This window comes from Scyliorhinus canicula, chromosome 15 (genome assembly GCF_902713615.1).
Source record: "Scyliorhinus canicula chromosome 15, sScyCan1.1, whole genome shotgun sequence".
In the NCBI taxonomy this organism is placed as follows: domain Eukaryota; kingdom Metazoa; phylum Chordata; class Chondrichthyes; order Carcharhiniformes; family Scyliorhinidae; genus Scyliorhinus; species Scyliorhinus canicula.
Genome location: NC_052160.1, coordinates 107,251,806 through 107,270,027, shown reverse-complemented (window position 1 = coordinate 107,270,027; position 18,222 = coordinate 107,251,806). Strand labels below are relative to the sequence as shown.

The following is an 18,222-nucleotide window of genomic DNA, read 5'->3' as shown; positions in this document are numbered from 1 at the left end:
ATGGAGGGTGCTAGCTATGAAGAAAGGTTGAGTAGATCAGGATTGTTTTCGTTGGAAAGACGGAGGTTGAGGGGGGACCTGATTGAGGTCTACAACATTATGAGAGGTATGGACAGGGTGGATAGCAACAAGCTTTTTCCAAGAGTGGGGTGTCAATTACAAGGGGTCACAATTTCAAGGTGAGAGGGGGAAAGTTTAAGGGAGATGTGCGTGGAAAGTTTTTTACGCAGAGGGTGGTGGGTGCCTGGAACGCTTTGCCAGCGGAGATGGTAGAGGCAGGCACGATAGCATCATTTAAGATGCATCTGGACAGATATATGAACGGGCAGGGAACAGAGAGAAGTAGAGCCTTGGAAAATAGGCAACAGGTTTAGATAAAGGATCTGGATCGGCGCAGGCTGGGTGGGCCGAAGGGCCTGTTCCTGTGCTGTAATTTTCTTTGTTCTATGTACAAAGCATTTTCAGACGGTTTAATGTGATATAGGAATATGCTAAGGCAAAGATTAGCATGGCCCTCTGACCAATGGATACTAAATTCTGTCCTCTGTTCAACACCTCAAGGTTGAACCTGGCTGAAGATTTCCGGAGATAATGTGAATATTTGTATTCTTGACATTAAACATACTTTGGTGCAGTCTGAACTATTAATACTTACAGGACTTTCAGATTGTAGAGGCCAGCAAAAGCATTCATAGGGATCTGTGCTAGGTGATTTCCAGACAGCCTTCTGCAAGAGAAACAAGAACAGTGCCATGTGGAATTAATCTCGGTAAAATAATCCACCGTGAAAATAGCCAATTGATAGCAATGGAAACGCAAAGTGCATTGCCAGATATGCAATACTCGGAACAGGTGTGCAAGTTAACCTTAACCAGATTGCAACAAATTGCATAATATTTTGATAAATGTAAAGTACATATACGCTATTACATAGCCAATAAATACTGACGAATATTCGTGATTAGAGACATTTTAGAATACCCAGGTTATGTAAGGAAACCCAAATCCTCTTCCCTCATTTTGAGGACTCCCTAATGAAATACTGTATACATTTCATTTTTGCTGATGTGAGAGAATTTTTAATCTATGTCTCGAACTGTAATATCTATACAGCGCAGCATCTTGTCTCACTACTTTGCTGAAGATGTCTTACACATGTATCTATCAGTAAATTCTTCTTTTGCAAGGTTATATCACAATGAAAATAATAAAGGGCTTTGACTCTTTTGCAATCGCTTGTGTTTCTGTAACTAAAAGCAACAAAATGCAGCTGAACTAATTTAATTTACTGAAGATCACCTTAACAGTTCAGTTATAGGTCAGAACATGGACAGAACAGCTCCAATGCAGCATCATTTGAGGCCTTCATGATCAGCAGTGGGGTAAAGCAGGGCTGCGTCCTGGCGCCAATACTCTTTGATATATTTTTCATCCATGCTGCTATTGTATACTTTTGGCAAACCAAAATAAGGCGCCTACCTTCATGCCAGAGCCGACGGCAAACTGCTCAACTTGGCAAGACTGCAAGCCAGGACCAAAGTGTGCAATGTGCTAGTTTGTGAGTTGCTGTTTACTGATGAAGTTCACTTGCAACAGCTTGTGGATCGGATTTTCTGGATTGTCAAGAATTCTGGACTGACAATCAGCGTCAGGAAGACGCTGATTAGTAATTAGTACTAATCAGCATTAGTAACCTTACTCCGGAGGTCATCCACAGCTTTGCACACCTTGGATCACCAATTACCAGAAACATGTTCCTTGAGCATGGGCAGCACGGTAGCATTGTGGATAGCTCAATTTTACAGCTCTAGGATCCCAGGTTCAATTCCGGCTTGGGTCACTGTCTGTGCGGAGTCTGCACATCCTCCCCGTGTGTGCGTGGGTTTCCTCCGGGTGCTCCGGTTTCTTCCCACAGTCCAAAGATGTGCAGGTTAGGTGGATTGGCCATGATAAATTGCCCTTAGTGTCCAAAATTGCCCTTAGTGTTGGGTGGGGTTTCTGGGTTATGGAGATAGGGTGGAGGTGTAGACCTTGTGTAGGGTGCTCTTTCCAAGAGCCGGTGCAGACTCGATGGGCCGAATGGCCTCCTTCTACACTGTAAATTCTATGTTCTATATTGATGCCGAAATCAGCACCCGGATTGTTAAAGCCATAGCTGTCATGTCAAAGTTGAGAAGCTGAGTGTGGACCAACAGCAAACTAACTGAAAGTACAAAGGTTTCGGTGTACCAGGCTTGTGTTCTCAATGCCAACAGTAGCGAGACGTGGATAACTTATGCAAGTCATGAAAGTCAGCGGAATAGCTTCTACCTTTGCTGCCTCAGACTAATACTGGGCATCTCCCGGTAAGACAGAACACCGAATTTGGAAACATACCAGCATTTCGCAACCCTAGCACGTTTGACTTCTTGAGTCAGTGGTAGCTCCATTAGCTGCGTCATGAAAGCCAAACAGGTGACAGCTACATCCTCAAAGGCATTGGCCGCAATTTTCCCACCGCGCCTAGCCCAGTTCCATGCTGGGTTCGACAGATTAATCGGGGGTGAGCCTCAAATCAACCTCCGTTCTGGGTGCAAGTCACCTGACTCACGCTGCCCAGCACAATCTGGATCACCCACTCTGGGCATGATCTATTTAATTCTGATTAAATGAGCCATTAGGTGCATTTAAATATCTGGACGCCATATTCATCTGGCAGCCAGGAGTCAATGGCTGCGCCTGCGAAGTCTCAATCGGACGCTGTTTAGCACTGGTTTCCATAATCACGATGGCACCTCAGGGGATCTCGCAGGCCATCAGCGACAGGGCGGTGTAGTAATATGGCACTCTCCCTGGCACCTGGGCACTTTGGCACTGCAAGTCTGGCACTGTGGAAGTGCCACCTGGGAACCCAAGCAATGCCAACCCAGGTGGCACTATCAGGGTGCCAGGCTGGCACTATCAGGGTGCAGGGCTGGTGATGCCAACATGCACAGGTGCGAGGATGATAATATCAAGGGTCAGGGCCAGAGGAGCCATGCCCATTAATTGGGAATGAGGGGGCTTTTGAGGGCGGCACAGAAAGGTTGGGGGTTGATGGGAGGTCCTGAAAGCAGGGGATCCTGAAAGGGGGGGGGGGGGGTGCGCAAGGTGGCATATCGGGACAGCATTTTAAAATGGCGCCCCGATCTGTGAGGAGCCGCTCCGGCTGGCGAGCTCAGCTCCCCAGTGCAGGAAATATTTCTAAGTGTGGCCTCGATGGGGTGAAACTCACCGAGATTGACAAAAACGGCTACGTACCATTGAATAGTGGTGTCAATCTCAGCACTGCAGCCGCCAAGAAACACCCTATGAAACAAATCCAAAACCGGACTTAGAAATTTTTCCGGTGAATTGCGCCCATTGTCTATGGTGAACTTGCTATTCGTACCTGACCAAAAATTCCCGCCCCCCCCCGTGGCGAACTCCCTCGCAGCAGATGTGGTGAACCATCCAAATGTCCAATGTCTTTGGCAGGTCAGATAACCCTGCTGGCAGCAGGAATTGGAAAATTCCAGCCAAGTTTTTGACCTCAGCATGACACTATTCCTCGGAGCTCCAAAGTAGTTCAGACGAGCTTTGGACTTTAACTACGTGTCTATGGAGGTGGTGGTAAAATGCATTAACACAGCGGGAGGTTTTCAGTTGTGTTAAGAAGCTGACTGGGAATAGCTGCGTGTAGTAGTTGCTCACTAAGTGATGTTTAGTCGATGTTGATCTTAGTTTATTGGTTGCAGTAAAAATCTTAAAATGTGAAATCTTGACATTTGATCCTTTGCGCAAGTCACTGGGAAATTCATACTTCTTTATAAAAATTATTGATCTCTATGGAGGTCATGATATGTGCAAAGGAATATTTTAATGTAATAAAATGAACAAGCTTGAACGTCATTTGCTGTACTGCATGCCAAGCACTAGAAAGGACTTGCACTGATTTTCTAATAGGAAAATAGTGAAATGGCACATCCCGTCCCGGAGAGTTTGGCTTACTTTCAGTTGGGAAATTATTTAAAATAGTATTTAAAATGATAAAGAATAGAGATAAGAGTACAGATATCGATTCCCCGCTGGGTCACTGTCTGTGCGGCGTCTGCACGTTCTCCCCGTGTATGCGTGGGTTTCCTCCGAGTGCTCTGGTTTCCTCCCACAGTCCAAAAATGTGCAGGTTAGGTGGATTGGCCATGATAAATTGTCATTAGTGACAAAAAACGGTCAGGATGGGTTATTGGGTTATAGGGATAGGGTGGAAGTGGGGGCTTAAGTGGATTGGTGCAGACTCGATGGGCCGAATGGCCTCCTTCTGCACTGTATGTTCTATGTACTATGTACTATGTTTATAATGGGCTGGATTTTTGACCACGCCCGCCGTAAGATCGCCATGGACGGGACGGGCAACATGTAAAGATCCGTTGACCTTGGGCGCAAATTTTTAGTCGCAGACCGGGCATGACTGCGTGGCCCGAAAAATCCCGCCCAATGTGTCGATTCTTTTTACTAAACCAGCGCAACAGCTGTTTGAATTTTCAAGCTGCAGGTACAATTCAACTGCATTGTTCACCATTATTCATGCCAATCCTAAGAAGTAACAATATCGGGCGGCATGGTGTCGCAGTGGTTAGCACTGCTGCCTCATGATGCCGAAAACCCGGGTTCAATCCTGGCCCTGGGTCACTGTCCATCTGGAGTTTGCCCATTCTCCCCGTGTCTGCGTGGGTATCACCCCCACAACTCAAAGTTGTGCAGGGTAGGTGGATTGGTCACGCTTATTGCCCCTTAATTGGAACAAAAAAGAAGAAGCAAAGTCAATCAGGAGTCAAGGCCCAGCCTCACTCTACAATGAAATGGGTAGAAATATCTTCCAAGATTACAATGTTCGCGCAAAAAAAATGTAAACTTATGAATTCAAGCCGAAGTAAGATTGAATTAATAACTGTGGTAGTATAACTAATAATAATGACTCGACTGTTTCCAAAATGTATCAGTCATATTTCTTAACCAGAAAGATGCAGGGTGAAATTCTTCACCTTGCAACGCCGTAAAAGCGAACCACGGTGAGGAGGGGAATCAGGCGTCCGGCCAAAATAGAGGTCATGCCTGCCGCTGATTCGGGCTCCTCTTGCTGGTGGCAATAACAAAGTTTGTGCCCCACGCCGGCATGCAAAACTGACATTTGCATGCATTTAAATGTGATTGGAGGATTGGACACAGTATGCTCCACCTTCCGTGATGCTCCACTCCTGTCAGGCGGAAGCCCTGCCGGGCGTGAATTATTTTACAATTTAACAAATTTACAAATCAGGGGCGGGATTCTCCGACCCCACGCAGGGTCGGAGAATCGGCGGGCAGCGGCGTTATTTCCGCTCCCGCAGGGTTTTGAAATCTCCCACCGGCCAAAAACCGGCGTTGTGCAAATCCTGCCGGCAGCCTCTGAAAACAGCTGGCGCCGGCGGGATTTCAATTTTTTTTCACTTACCTCAAATCTCCGGCCCGGATGGGCCGAAGTCCCGCCGACGTGGCCACGGGTCACGTCGGCGCAAATCAAAGTTGCTTTAAAACGGCGTCAACCATTGATGATGGTTGACGCCGTTCAGTGTCGGGGGTGGGGGTTGGGTTGCGGCATGGGAGGGGGGGTTGGGTTGCGGCATCGGGGGGGGGTTGGGTTGTGGCATGGGGGGGGGTTGGGTTGCGGCATGGGGGGGTTGCGGCATCGGGGGGGCATGGGGGGGCATCGGGGGGGGGTTTGGGGGCAGCGGCGGGCAGAGAGGGGGGGCTACGGATGCCCTGGGCCAACGCACCGTCGCCCCCCCTCTGTACGCCGCTGCCCCCTACCCCAACCCCCACCCCCCTCACCATCCCTACCTCCCTCCAACGCCCCTACCCCCCTCCCCACCACCCCTACCCCCCTCCAACGCCGCCCCCATCTCTCGCAACGTCGCAACCCCCCACCCTCAACGCCGCAACCCCCCCTCATCGCCGCAACCCCCCCCCCCTCAACGCCGGTACCCACACCCCGTCCCCCTCCCTCTGAAGGCCGGTACCCACACACCCCCCCCTCTCTCCTCCTCCCCCCCTTCCTTCCTCCTCCCCCCCTTCTTCCTCCTCCCCCCCCTTCCTTCCTCCGTCCCCCCTCCTTCCTCCAGGTGTCGGCACTCCTCAAAAGCACTGTCCCATTGCAGAACAAGCAGGGAATCAGCAGAGCTCACCCCAACCAGACGACACCTGCTTGACTGTGCTGCCCAGCATTCTATGCATTGGGCATGATCTAACGGAAATGTTGCGTGTGATTTAACCAAGTGGGAACTAAGCCCCATAGCGAGCGCGTTGAGCCAGATGTTTCCTGGCACTCACAGCGCCAAGAAACACAACACTATTAAACGTGACTCCGGTTAGATACGAGGCCTCAGCAGGGAACACTCGGCCGAGTCTGCACTAAGTCTCGTTTGTTGTACTGAGGAGCGCCGCTTGCTGAAACTCCCCAGTGCAGGGAGAGATCATGATGCCATTTTTAAGTTGGGTCACGTTGTCTCGAGCCCCCAACGCAACCCCCAAAATCCCCTCAAGCCCCAACTCACTGTAAGGGGCTCCCTAGCAGCCCCCCAAATTACACCCCCCCAAAACTGCACAGAGCACCCCCGGCTCGATCACCACCGCGCCTAAATGCCAGCTTGGCCCCCTGGCAGTGCCTCTACCAGCTGGGAGTGCCGCCTGGGCATCTTGGCAACTCTACCTGTCCCTGACCACCCAGGGGCCTCCAATGGCCTGGGAGACCCCTAAGGTGCTGTTCTGCCTGTCGATGTTTGTGTGGACCAGTACTAATCAGTGCCCGGTTAGGGTCTCCCTGCATAGATGCCGGGAGCAAGTTTGATCTGGCATCAGCATGGTTAAGTGGTCTTAAGTGGGATCTGGTTAGATCTCCCGAGTTGCTTCGGCTGTCAGGAAGCCTGGGGGAGGCCTCTTCCGCATCGATTGGCACAGTTTTGCCCCCATTTGGATGCTACATGGCCGGTGGATCGCACCCATTGTTTTTCCAATCTCAATTTTTTTATACAAACAGTCCAGCAGCTTCCTGAGGGAGCTCCACAGCGGCTGTCTCCCCCCCCCCCCCCCCCCCCCACCCCCTACCCCCCACCGCCCCCGAGCAAGCAGATTGGAAGCGCCAGCCTGCACCTTCCCTTTTGTCAGCACCCACACTCCCCAGCAGCTCTGAGCCTTTCCCAGTGCTTCATGTTGGCCATTAACTGGTCAGCCCATCAGATATCACATTCTCGGGCCAACGGCGGGTGAAAAATTTAGGCCTCAGTGTCATGTGAATGATCACATTTGCTAGAAAATGATTCAGGTAGGATGTTACTTAGTTACCTGGATGTGGTGTTTGGCGTAAGGCTAATTGTAATGCCTCAACCCCTGCATCAACTGAGGCCCGCTAATTCAGCAGGGAGAGTGGGAATGAAAGCTGGGACCTCTGACTCTGTATGGCTTAGTATTACATCAGGCAATACTTTATCCACTCGCTCATTAAGGAGAGCTTATCTCCAAATTCCAATTCAAACAACAGGAATGCAGAGACAGGATTTGTATCATGGGCATTTATCTTAATAGCATGAGGGATTCTCATCAGATGACATATTCTTGTAAGGAGATTCATACAGCAGCGTCTTGTTTCAAATATGTTTCTTCTCCAAAGAGTTTCCAGAAAATTATAATTAAAAACAGCTCTGATAACAGCTCAAATTGCACTGACGCCAGAACATTGTCTTCTGTGAATCTCCAAAATAAAAGTCCTCTAAAATAAAAAGGATTTCAGACTGCACCCAAATAATATATGGAAAAACCCACCACACTCTCAATGTCTGACTTCCATCACAACACACTAGATTTCATCAAAGTCACTGCTTTATGTTGATTTTCTCAATTGTTTCTCTCCCCGCCTGCAAAAAACTGTTTATTTCAAGGCTATCAGGATTAATTTGTCTTCTCTGCTCTATGTCACACAGTGAAATATTTGTTCAGCGATGTATGCCGACATGTCACTTTCATTAACAGCGCTGCTCTAGGCCACAATATCATAGAACCTTAATTCTCACTTCACATCACTAACAATGAACAATAACTAGGCATACCTCCAGTGTGAATGAAATCACAGCGGCTTGAGTCTTTGCAACACTTAAAATTATTTTTCTGTTTTTATTTGATGCAAAAGCAGAAAAGAAACCATTTAAAAAAATGTCCAAGAGTATTGCATCTCAGCACCTGCGACACCCCCCAAGGCCCATTCATATATTTCCCAATCCCAGGATGAGAGGTGGGGAATGGGGGAGGGAGGGTGCAAAATTGGAAAGAAAAGCAGGAGTGCGGTGGGGTGAACGGTTTGTCACCTTATATACTCCCCTTGATCATGTCAGGGGCAGGGAATGTCAAGCATGGCCTTCCTCCCTGGACGGCAACTACTGAGGCAGCATGGTAGCACAGTGGTTAGCAATGTCGCTTCACAGCGGCACGGACCCGGGTTTGATTCCCGGCTTGGGTCTATGTGTGGAGTCTGCACGTTCTCCCTGTGTCTGCGTGGGCTTTCCTCCAGGTGCTATGGTTTCATGACACAAATCCCAAAAGACGGGCTTGTTAGGTGAATTGGACATTCTGAATTCTCCCACAGTGTACTCGAACAGGCGCCGGAATGTGGTGATCAGGATATTTTCACAGTAACTTCATTGCAGTGTTAATGTAAGGCTACTTGTGACACTAATAAAGATTATTATTAAGCGGTCTTTTAATGGGCCTCAGCTTGTTGCTGCTTGCATCATAAAAAGTGGGGGCAAACCACATGTGAGGCCACCAAGTTAAAGCTGATGGCCTCCCTGCGAGCCTGGTTGGGGGAAGGCTTTCCCTCGTGAACAGGCAGCCAGTGGCCCACAAAGGGCTGACCCCATTGAAAGATCTCCCTCCTGCCCTCATGATCGATCTTACTCATCTCCCCTATCTGGCACCTGCCTGACTGACCTGGGCGAGCCCCACAGGTTCTCCTTGATTCCGAGGATTCCTTCACCCCAGCTAATCCAGACTCACTGCCTGATTGCCATTGCATTCTGTCAGCGCGCTTTTGAAAATGTCCACGGCAGTGATGCCTCTATGGTGATGAGGCCACCACAACGCTCATTAGTTTCTGACCTCGGGTGACAGTGTGGAGTGTGCTGACATTTGGGGGCTTTTACACCAACTTGACAAGGTAAGGAAGGCGTGGGAGGAGGACGTGGGATTTGAAATAGGGTGGGGACTCTGTAGCGAAGCACTGCACAGGGTCAACTCCACCTCCACAAATGCAAGCCTCAGCCTAATGCAGCTAAAAGTGGTACATAGACCCCACTTAACCAGACCAGAACCCGAATTAACAGTTCTTCCCTGAGGTGGAGGATAAATGCCAATGGTTCCAAGGCGTCCTGGCCAACCTGCCCATTCTATGTTCTATGTTCTATGTTCTGGTCTTGCTCCAGAACCTCTGGGTTTTGGACAGCCTTCTTCGAGGCAATGACCAAGATGGTGGGGATGAGGATGGAGCCTTGCCCAAGAGTGGCAGTTATCAGGGTATCATAACAGCCAGATTTCTTCATGGGGAGGAGGGCCGACGCCCTTGCCTTTGCTCCCTAATCACCTGCCGGAGAATCCTGCTCGACTGGCGGTCAGCAGCAGCACCCACAGCTGCAGGCTGGCTGTCCGACCTATCGGTATTTCTCCAAATGGAGAAAATTTAATTCACCATCAAAAGGTAGGAGGAAGGTTTCCACAAAACGTGGGAGCCATTCATTCGGTTGTTCCAAGACCTGTTTGTAGCCAACAACTAAGAAGTCAAAGAACAGGAGGGGTAGTCACGACACAGCAAGGAAGGGGGAGGGGGGAAGGGGAGTGGCGGGGGGGCAAGGAAACATGGAACACAACCATTTTGCTCAACAAAAGAAGTATGAGAAATAAGGGGGGACAGGGCTAAAATCCTGAACCAAAGGGGGAAATAAAAAGAAAACCGATGGGGAACGAAATACAGGAAACCACAACTACCACTGTGAATAATGTAAAAGAAAAAAAACCTACAGTGAATGTATGTAAATAGTTGAAACCGACCGATGTGTAAATAGTTCTAGATTTATTTCTTACTTTCTCTTTTTGTCTCCTACTGTTTGTCCATATTTATACTTGTTTTGCACACCAAAATCTCAATAAAAACATTTTAAGAGATAAATAGGTGGGATTACGGGGATTGGGGGGGGGGGGGAATTGGGTCTGTGTACGGTGTTCTTTCAGAAGTTCGGTACTGACTTGATGGGCCAAAAGGCCTCCTTCTGCACTGTAGGGGTTCTATAATTTTATTCTATGAAAGGCATGATGGGCCAGATGTCTTCTTTTTATTGTCACATTAAAAAGCAATGAAGTCAAGTACAACTTTTATCGCCCTCTTTAGCTACTTAAAAAAATGTAAGATTCAGACCTTCAAAGGTGACGATTCCTTTCACATTACCCATTATCTTTTACATTGGTAGGCTACCATCTTAACAGATTAGAACAATATATTTAAAACACAATATTTTCTCTTTAAACTGTTAGTTTGGGTTGGCGAAATTCAAAATATAAATCTATATTTTTATTGGTGACTTCCCTAGCATTGTCTATATGTATTTGAAATAGGTGCAAAAGCCACACTTCTATGAGTGCAGCCCAATGACTGAGAAATAGCTTTGATAACTGAGTCATGATTGATACTGGGGTGAGTGCCCAGTTGTTTTATCTCAGTGCCTAGCTTAGGAAGCAATGCAAAATAGTGGACCCCACTGAGGGGGTTAGCAATTACAGCAAAAAATGTTTAGGAAAAATGGACTTTCAAATAGGGAAGTAAGACCATTTGAGGATGGGACTAATATATCCTGAGGTATTTCTTAAATGTGTGAGGAACTGGTGGCAGCAATTAATAAAGGATACATTTCTCAATTCCTCCTTTGCTGAATCTAATTCTCCATCATGCACATGTTTACTTCTTTTCCTTTAGTGAATCTGTGCTCCCCAGTATTCCAGAGTCAGTACGTTAACATACTGTGATGTCATTTGTTGGTTCAGGGATCTCAATCTCACTTTAGAGATATTTAATAGAAAGATAGAAAGTACTTGCATTTATATTGTGCCTTTCATGATTGACTGAAGTCCGAAAGCATTTTACAACCAATTAAGTTCTTTAGAATTGTAATCACTGTTGTCATATAGGAAATATGAAAGTCAATGTATGCACAGTTAGGTTTGAGAAGCAGCAATGAGATAAGCATCAGATAACCTGTTTTAATGATTGTGGTTGAAAGATAAATATTGGCAAGGACACGTGTGTGGTGATATGCATCACTGTAATTACACAAGGGGTTAATGTAAATACACGTAGAATAGCTAGACACTAGAGGGAGCACCAGAGACCTGACAAAACAGACATTCAACCAATGGGCCAGTAAGATAGGACACGACCAATGGGCATTCACGACACACACAGAGATGACACTACCACAGGAGGGCATTACACCAACCCATATATAAGGACACAGCACACATGATCTTCCTCTTTCCAATGGAGACACTTAGTGAGTAGACAGAGTTGATTTGAAACACATCACACCCACCACGTGGATTGTAGCAGACTGGTTAGATAGTCTGAATAGCTATAGCAGGATTAACAGGAGAGTCAAATCCAAGTAGGAGAATTGTTAACAGTTTAATAAATGTGTTAAAGCTATCTCCAAGTCTGAACCTTCTTTTGTCAGAGTGCACATCAGGGAAGCAGCTTATGCTACGTCAAGAGCATAACAAAACAACGTGGAGGAGCACAGTGTTGTGGATCCAATGGGATCTTTTGCGCTATCTGTGAGGACAGATAGGACCTCATTTAACCTCTCAACCTAACTGACAGTACCTCCGACAGTGCAGCACTTTCTCAAGACTGCAGTGAAGAGTTTGTTGGATTATATGCTCAATTTCTTGGAGGACTTAAACCCACAACCTTTTGACTCAGACGCTGATACCATATCCTGAGAAAATAAGATTGGCTGTTGCAAAGTGCTCTTGTATGGTAGCAGAAATTGATCATGTGACTTGATTATTCAGTAACTAATCCAACAATCCATCTTGTACCCTACAAACTCTGTCCTCGGTTCTGCATTGTATCATATACACTGGCAATCAGGCAGCTAACTGTCATAGGGAAATTGCTAAAATCCATTATTAAGGAGGTTATTTCAGGATACTGAGATAATAAAGATTTGATCAGGCAGAGCCAACATGGCTTTGTGAAAGGGAAGTCATGCTTAACTAATCTGTGAGAGTGTTTTGATGAAGTAACATTTAAGGTGGATAAAGGGGAACCTATGGGTGTGGAACTTGGATTGGACAAAAGGATTTAATAATGAAATTAAATGAAAATCGCTTATTGTCACGAGTAGGCTTCAATGAAGTTACTGTGAAAAGCCCCTAGTTGCCACATTTCGGCGCCTGTCCGGGGAGGCTGATACAGGAATCGAACCATGCTGCTGGCCTGCTTGGTCTGCTTTAAAAGCCAGCGATTTAACCCAGTGAGCTAAATCACATCAAAGTTTGCGACACAAGATGATGGTGTAGGGGATAACAATGGTACGAATATAGGATTGGTTGGCTGACAGGAAGCAGCGTGTAGGGATAAGTGGGTCCTTTTCAGATTGGCAAAATGTAACTAGTGGAAGCCCATAGACCAATGCTGAGTCCTCAAATATTTCCAATCTATATCAATGCCTTGAATGAAGGAACCGAATGCATGGTAGCTAAATTTGCTCTCGACACTAAGATAGGTAAGAAAATAAGTTCTCAGGAGGATGTAGAGGCTGCAAAAGAATGGAGACAGCTTAAGTAAGAGGATGAAAATTTATCAGATGGATTATAATGTTGGTAAACGCTCTTCTTCACTTTGGCAAAAAGCAGTACACAGTTTAAATGGAGAAAGATTGTGGAACTGTGGTATAGAGAGATCTAGGTGCCTTGGTACATGAATCAAATAAAGTTAGAATGCAGGTACAGCAAGTGTTTAGAAAAGCAAATGGAATGCAGGTATTTATTGCAAGGGGAATGGAATATAAAAGTAGAGATGTTTTGCTAAAGTTCCATAGGGCCTTGGAGAGACCACATCTGGAGTATCATGTGCAGTTTTAAAAAAGGATACAATTGTATTAGAAGCAGTGCAGAAAAGATTCACCGGACTCATCCCTGGGATGAAGGAGTTGTCTGATGAGGAAAGGTGAACAGGTTAGTTTCAAAGAATGAGCAGTGATTTTATTGGTACAAATACAATCCTGAGGGGATCTAATAGGGTGGATGTCAGGAGGATGTTTCCTCTTGTATGGAGCGGCCAACTAATCGGAAGCTCAGTGTAAAGTTAAGGGCCGGGATTCTCCCCTACCCGGCGAGGCGAGGGGAACCGGCGGGGTGGAGTGGTGTGAATCACTCCGGCGTTGGGCCGCCCCGAAGGTGCGGAAGTCTCCGCACCTTTAGGGGCCAAGCCCTAACATTGAGGGGCTAGGCCCGCGCCGGAGTGGTTGGTGCTCCGCCGGCTGGCGTGGACGGCCTTTGGTGCCACACCAGCCGGGGCCGAAGGGACTTTGCCGGCCGGCGGAAGTCCGCGCATGCGCCGGGTCGTCAGCAGCTGCTGACGTCATCCCCGCGCATGCGCAGGGGAGGGGGTCACATCCACCTCCACCATGGTGAAGACTATGGCGAAGGCGGAAGAACAAAGACTGCCCCCACGGCACGGTGGGCCCCGATCGCGTGCCAGGCCATCGTGGGGGCACCCCCTGGGGCCAGATCGCCCCCCATCCCCCCCCAGGACCCCGGAGCCCGCCCGCGCCACCTGCTCCCACCGGTAAGGTAGGTAGTTTGATCCACGGCGGCGGGAGAAGCATGAAAGCGGCGGGACTTCGGCCCATCGCGGACCGGAGAATCGCTGGGGGGGGGGCGCCGACTGGCGCGGCGCGATTCCAGCCCCCGCCTAATCTTCGGTGCCGGAGAATTTGGGACACGGCGAGGGCGGGATTAACGCTGGCCCCCAGCGATTCTCTGACCCAGCAGGGGGTCGGAGAATCCCGCCCAAGGAGCGGGATTCTCCATCCTGCCGGACCCGTTTTCTGGTGCAGCGTGCCCCCACCAGTAGCGGGATTCTCTGGCAGCGGGCAGTCGGGAAATTCATGGCTGTGAGTGAGTTGCTAGCGAAATGGAGGATCCCACAGATGGAGAATCCAGCCCAAGAGGTCTCCCTTTTTATCTGAGATGAGGAGAAACTTTCCCTCCAGAAGGTCATTGCTGCGTAGAATTCTCTTCCCCAGACACTAGTGGAGCCTGAGACTTTGAACTTAGTGAAGGCAGAGTTAGACAGATTGTTGTAAGACAAGGGAGTCAAGAATTATAGAGGGGTAGAGAGGAAGGTGGTGGAGCTGAGATCACAACCACATCAGCCATGGATTCATTGAATGAGGCCAAATGGCCTCCTGCTCATTTATTCCTCTGTTCCCAGAAATAGAAGGTAAAACTGTGATTTTTTTTTTAGAGTTTCAAAGATGTTTCCTTCATTGTATTTTCAGTATCTTATAGCCAGTTGTTGTGTTCAGTGGGGCATACGTTTTTTTTCAAGACTGCTTGTCTGAATTAGTCTATGGAAAATTAATACTCAATGAAGCGAATTAACAGCCTTGAAACTGCAAACTGCAGTTGATTACCACATGTGTTCGTTTTCAACAAGAGCAACTGGAATCAATTTTAGGAATAAAATTGGGCAGAAAACAAAGAACAGACATAACACCATGGAAATTTTCAATCGGACAAGACAATTTGTTAACCAATAACACACTACAGTGTTTATTTAATTTCGCACTTTTCCTAATTTATTAGTTTTATGGGCATTGGCATTCTCTGAATAAACGTAGCTATAAGATTGTCACACACGTGTCTTCAGAATTCTTTAACTCTGAGATAATACAGCAATAAAAGTGACGGCACTGTGTGATGTTTTAGAACTGAGGGTAGATTGCTGGCTAAAGTCCAAGAGTAGCGAGTCTTTTCTACAATATGCTCTCAATCCCAAAGCACCAAAGATATTTTTAAATAATATATTTAATTGGGAAAATCCCATTAATTTGGTTTTAAGTAACAAAAAACTTCTCCTTGTCGCACAGTTCCCATGATCAAAAATGGTTTGGCTATTGTTCTGTACTTTGCCCCCCCTCGACTTATCACAATTTAAGTAAAGAATCAACAAAGAAGTAAACCCTGTGATTTTCAGACGTCCCTTAATCAAGTTCCAGAATAAATATTCACAGTGAAAGACCTGAGCATCTAAAATGGAATATGAGCTAGAATCACATAGTACTACTTCACAGTTATGTGCTGAGATGTTTTGCAAAAGATTAGTGAAATTTGATGTATTAATGCACGGAAATATTTGATTTATTCCGCCAATAGTAGAATCTTGCCAAAGAAGACAGTTGACATCTCGGCGCGTTGGCAAAATAAGTGGATCGATAAAATTCTCTATCGCTCACACGATATGGAGAACTTACTTTTAGACCAAAGGTTTCCGTGTTATTTACCTGGAATTGTTTACCTGCAGATATTCACTGACTGTCTGCTGGAGACTGGATGGGAAGCTTGGTTTTCTTTTCCTTCTATTTAAGTTGAAAGACAGTTTCCCAGTTGGCGAGGACTGTCATTCACCACTAAAGCAGCCTCAGAATACTTTTTGCTGATTGGGTTCACTATATGTTAGGGATTTTTTTTTCAATTTTGGTTTTACACACAATTTTACAACACAGGGATCCTGGTTTGTGGATGATTCTTCTTAGAAAACAGCTAAAATTCAGCAGCTGTTTTCAATAGATTTTACATTAAACACAAGTTCTTGGAATGAGCAGACCCTTCATACACATGTTTAAGATTCCACATTGAAAGGATTAAGTACAGCTAATTAACTTGTCATAAAGGACAATGCATCTTATCTAATAGCTTCTTCAATGTTTGTCCAAAGCTTACTCTTAATGAGTCCTTAATGGCCAATAAATATCAACGTGGCCTTTTGTTCTTAATTGCAGTTAAGAAAAAGTTGTGGAATTGTATAAATGTTAGAACCATTTTTCCTTGAATATCATCTCTGGGGAACTACAGCAGGACTCAGGCTGCCTCAGTTCTAAAAGTTTGTCTGTTAAAGGGAGTTTTGTTAATGGTTGATGAATGAAGGCAGTGAAGTGGAAGGAGAAAAAAGGTGGGTGCATCACACAATCTCAGTAATTTATAGAAAGCCTGAAACAAGGTCATCTGTTGGCATAAAATAGTCAGTATTCAAACTGGTAATAGTAAACAGTTAGAGGGCAAGGATTTTAATCATTCAATCATTTAATCAAGTATCACAACTTTTTTTCTATTAGCCTTATGGAATTTCTGTTTATTTAATTATAGTTTTGGGGAATGAACTTTGAGATTTGATTCACCATTTATTCATTCACATCAGTTCAGAGATGATTCAAGTTGTAGCTCTGATATTTAGAATTATAGTACCATAGAATCCCTGCAATGTAGAAGGAAGCCATTTGGTCCATTGAGTCAACACCGACTCTCTGAGCACACTACCTAGGCCCACTCCCCTGCCCTATCCCCGTAACCTGCAAATCATTGGACACTAGGGGCCAATTTTAGCATGGCTAATCCACCTAACCCGCACATCTTTGGACTGTGGGAGGAAACCGGAGCACCCGGAGGAAACCCACACAGACATGGGGAGAGTGTGCAAACTCCACACAGGCAGTGACCCAAGGCCGGAATTGAACCCGGACCCCTGGTGTTGTGAGGCAGCAGTACTAACCAATATCACATGGCTTCCTCTCTGCTCCAATTCATCGAAGTAAAAACAAATCCGAATGCAAAACTTTGCATACATCTTCCAAAATATTGAGGTCCTAATTATATTTCAATTCCAGTTCAGATTTCACATGGGGGTTCTCCTTTTGTGTTTAGGTTTGTAGATGCATGTTCCTATAGTATAAAGTGACTACTAGAAGAAACATATTGCATCTAAGCATGCAGGTGTAGCAGGCGGTAAAGAATGGTATTTTGGCCTTCATTGTGGGAAGTTCTGAGTATGGAAGCAGAGATATGTTGCTGTAAGTATACAGGGCCTTGGTGAGACCACACCTAGAATATTGTGTGCAATTTTGGTCTCCTTTTCTGAGGAAGGATGTTCTTGCCCTCGAAAATGAAATGAAATGAAAATCGCTTATTGTCATGAGTAGGCTTCAATGAAGTTACTGTGAAAAGCCCCTAGTCGCCACATTCCGACGCCTGTTCGGGGAGGCTGGTATGGGAATTGAACCGTGCTGCTGGCCAGCCTTGGTCTGCTTTAAAAACCAGCGATTTAGCCCAGTGTGCTAAACCAGCTTCTAATGTGCTAAACCAGCTTCTAATGTGCTAAACCAGCCCCTGCACTCTCGGAGTGCAGCGAAGGTTTACCAGCTTGATTCCAGGGATGGCGCGCCTGTCATGAGGAGAGATTGACTAGGTTAGGATGGTTCTCGCTGAGTTGAGAAGAATGAGGGGGGATCTCGTAGAGACCTATAAAATTCTAACAGGACTAGACAGGGTAGATGCAGGGAAGATGTTCCCAATGGTCGGTGTGTCCAGAACCGGGGTCACAGTCTGAGGATTCAGGGTAAACCATTTCGGACAGAGATGAGGAGACATTTCTTCATTCAAAGAGTGGTGAGCCTGTGGAATTCATTACCACAGGAAGCAGTTGATGCTAAAGCATTGAATATATTCAAGAGGTGGCTAGATATAGCACTTGGGGAGAATGGGATCAAAGGCTATGGGGAGAAAGCAGGATTAGGCGATTGAGTTGGATGATCAGCCATGATTGTGATAAATGGTGGAGCAGGCTCGTAGGGCGGAAAGGTCTTCTCCTGCTCCTATCTATGAACATAATTCAACAATTTTTAATGGCTTGTCATAGATGCCTTCTCGGGTTCACTGGCATCAGTCAGTCCCATGAGCAGCTTCCACACTCCTCAGCTTTACACTGCCCAATATCTAATAGCTATGATAGTGATCCCCTTGGTAGTGCTCCCCTAACAGCAATGAGGGTCTGGTGGCGTGCTGGTAATGTCACTAAACCAGAGGCACAAT

General features: G+C 46.4%; 1 protein-coding gene across 1 annotated transcript in view; it reads right to left on the bottom strand.

Moving 5' to 3' along the window:
• LOC119978360 (leucine-rich repeat-containing G-protein coupled receptor 6-like) overlaps window positions 1-18,222 on the bottom strand; it is a 294,338-nt gene that overhangs the window by 151,061 nt on the left and 125,055 nt on the right. Inside the window, 1 exon segment of the mRNA XM_038819949.1 lies at window positions 656-727. Coding sequence (XP_038675877.1) covers window positions 656-727 — 72 coding nt within the window.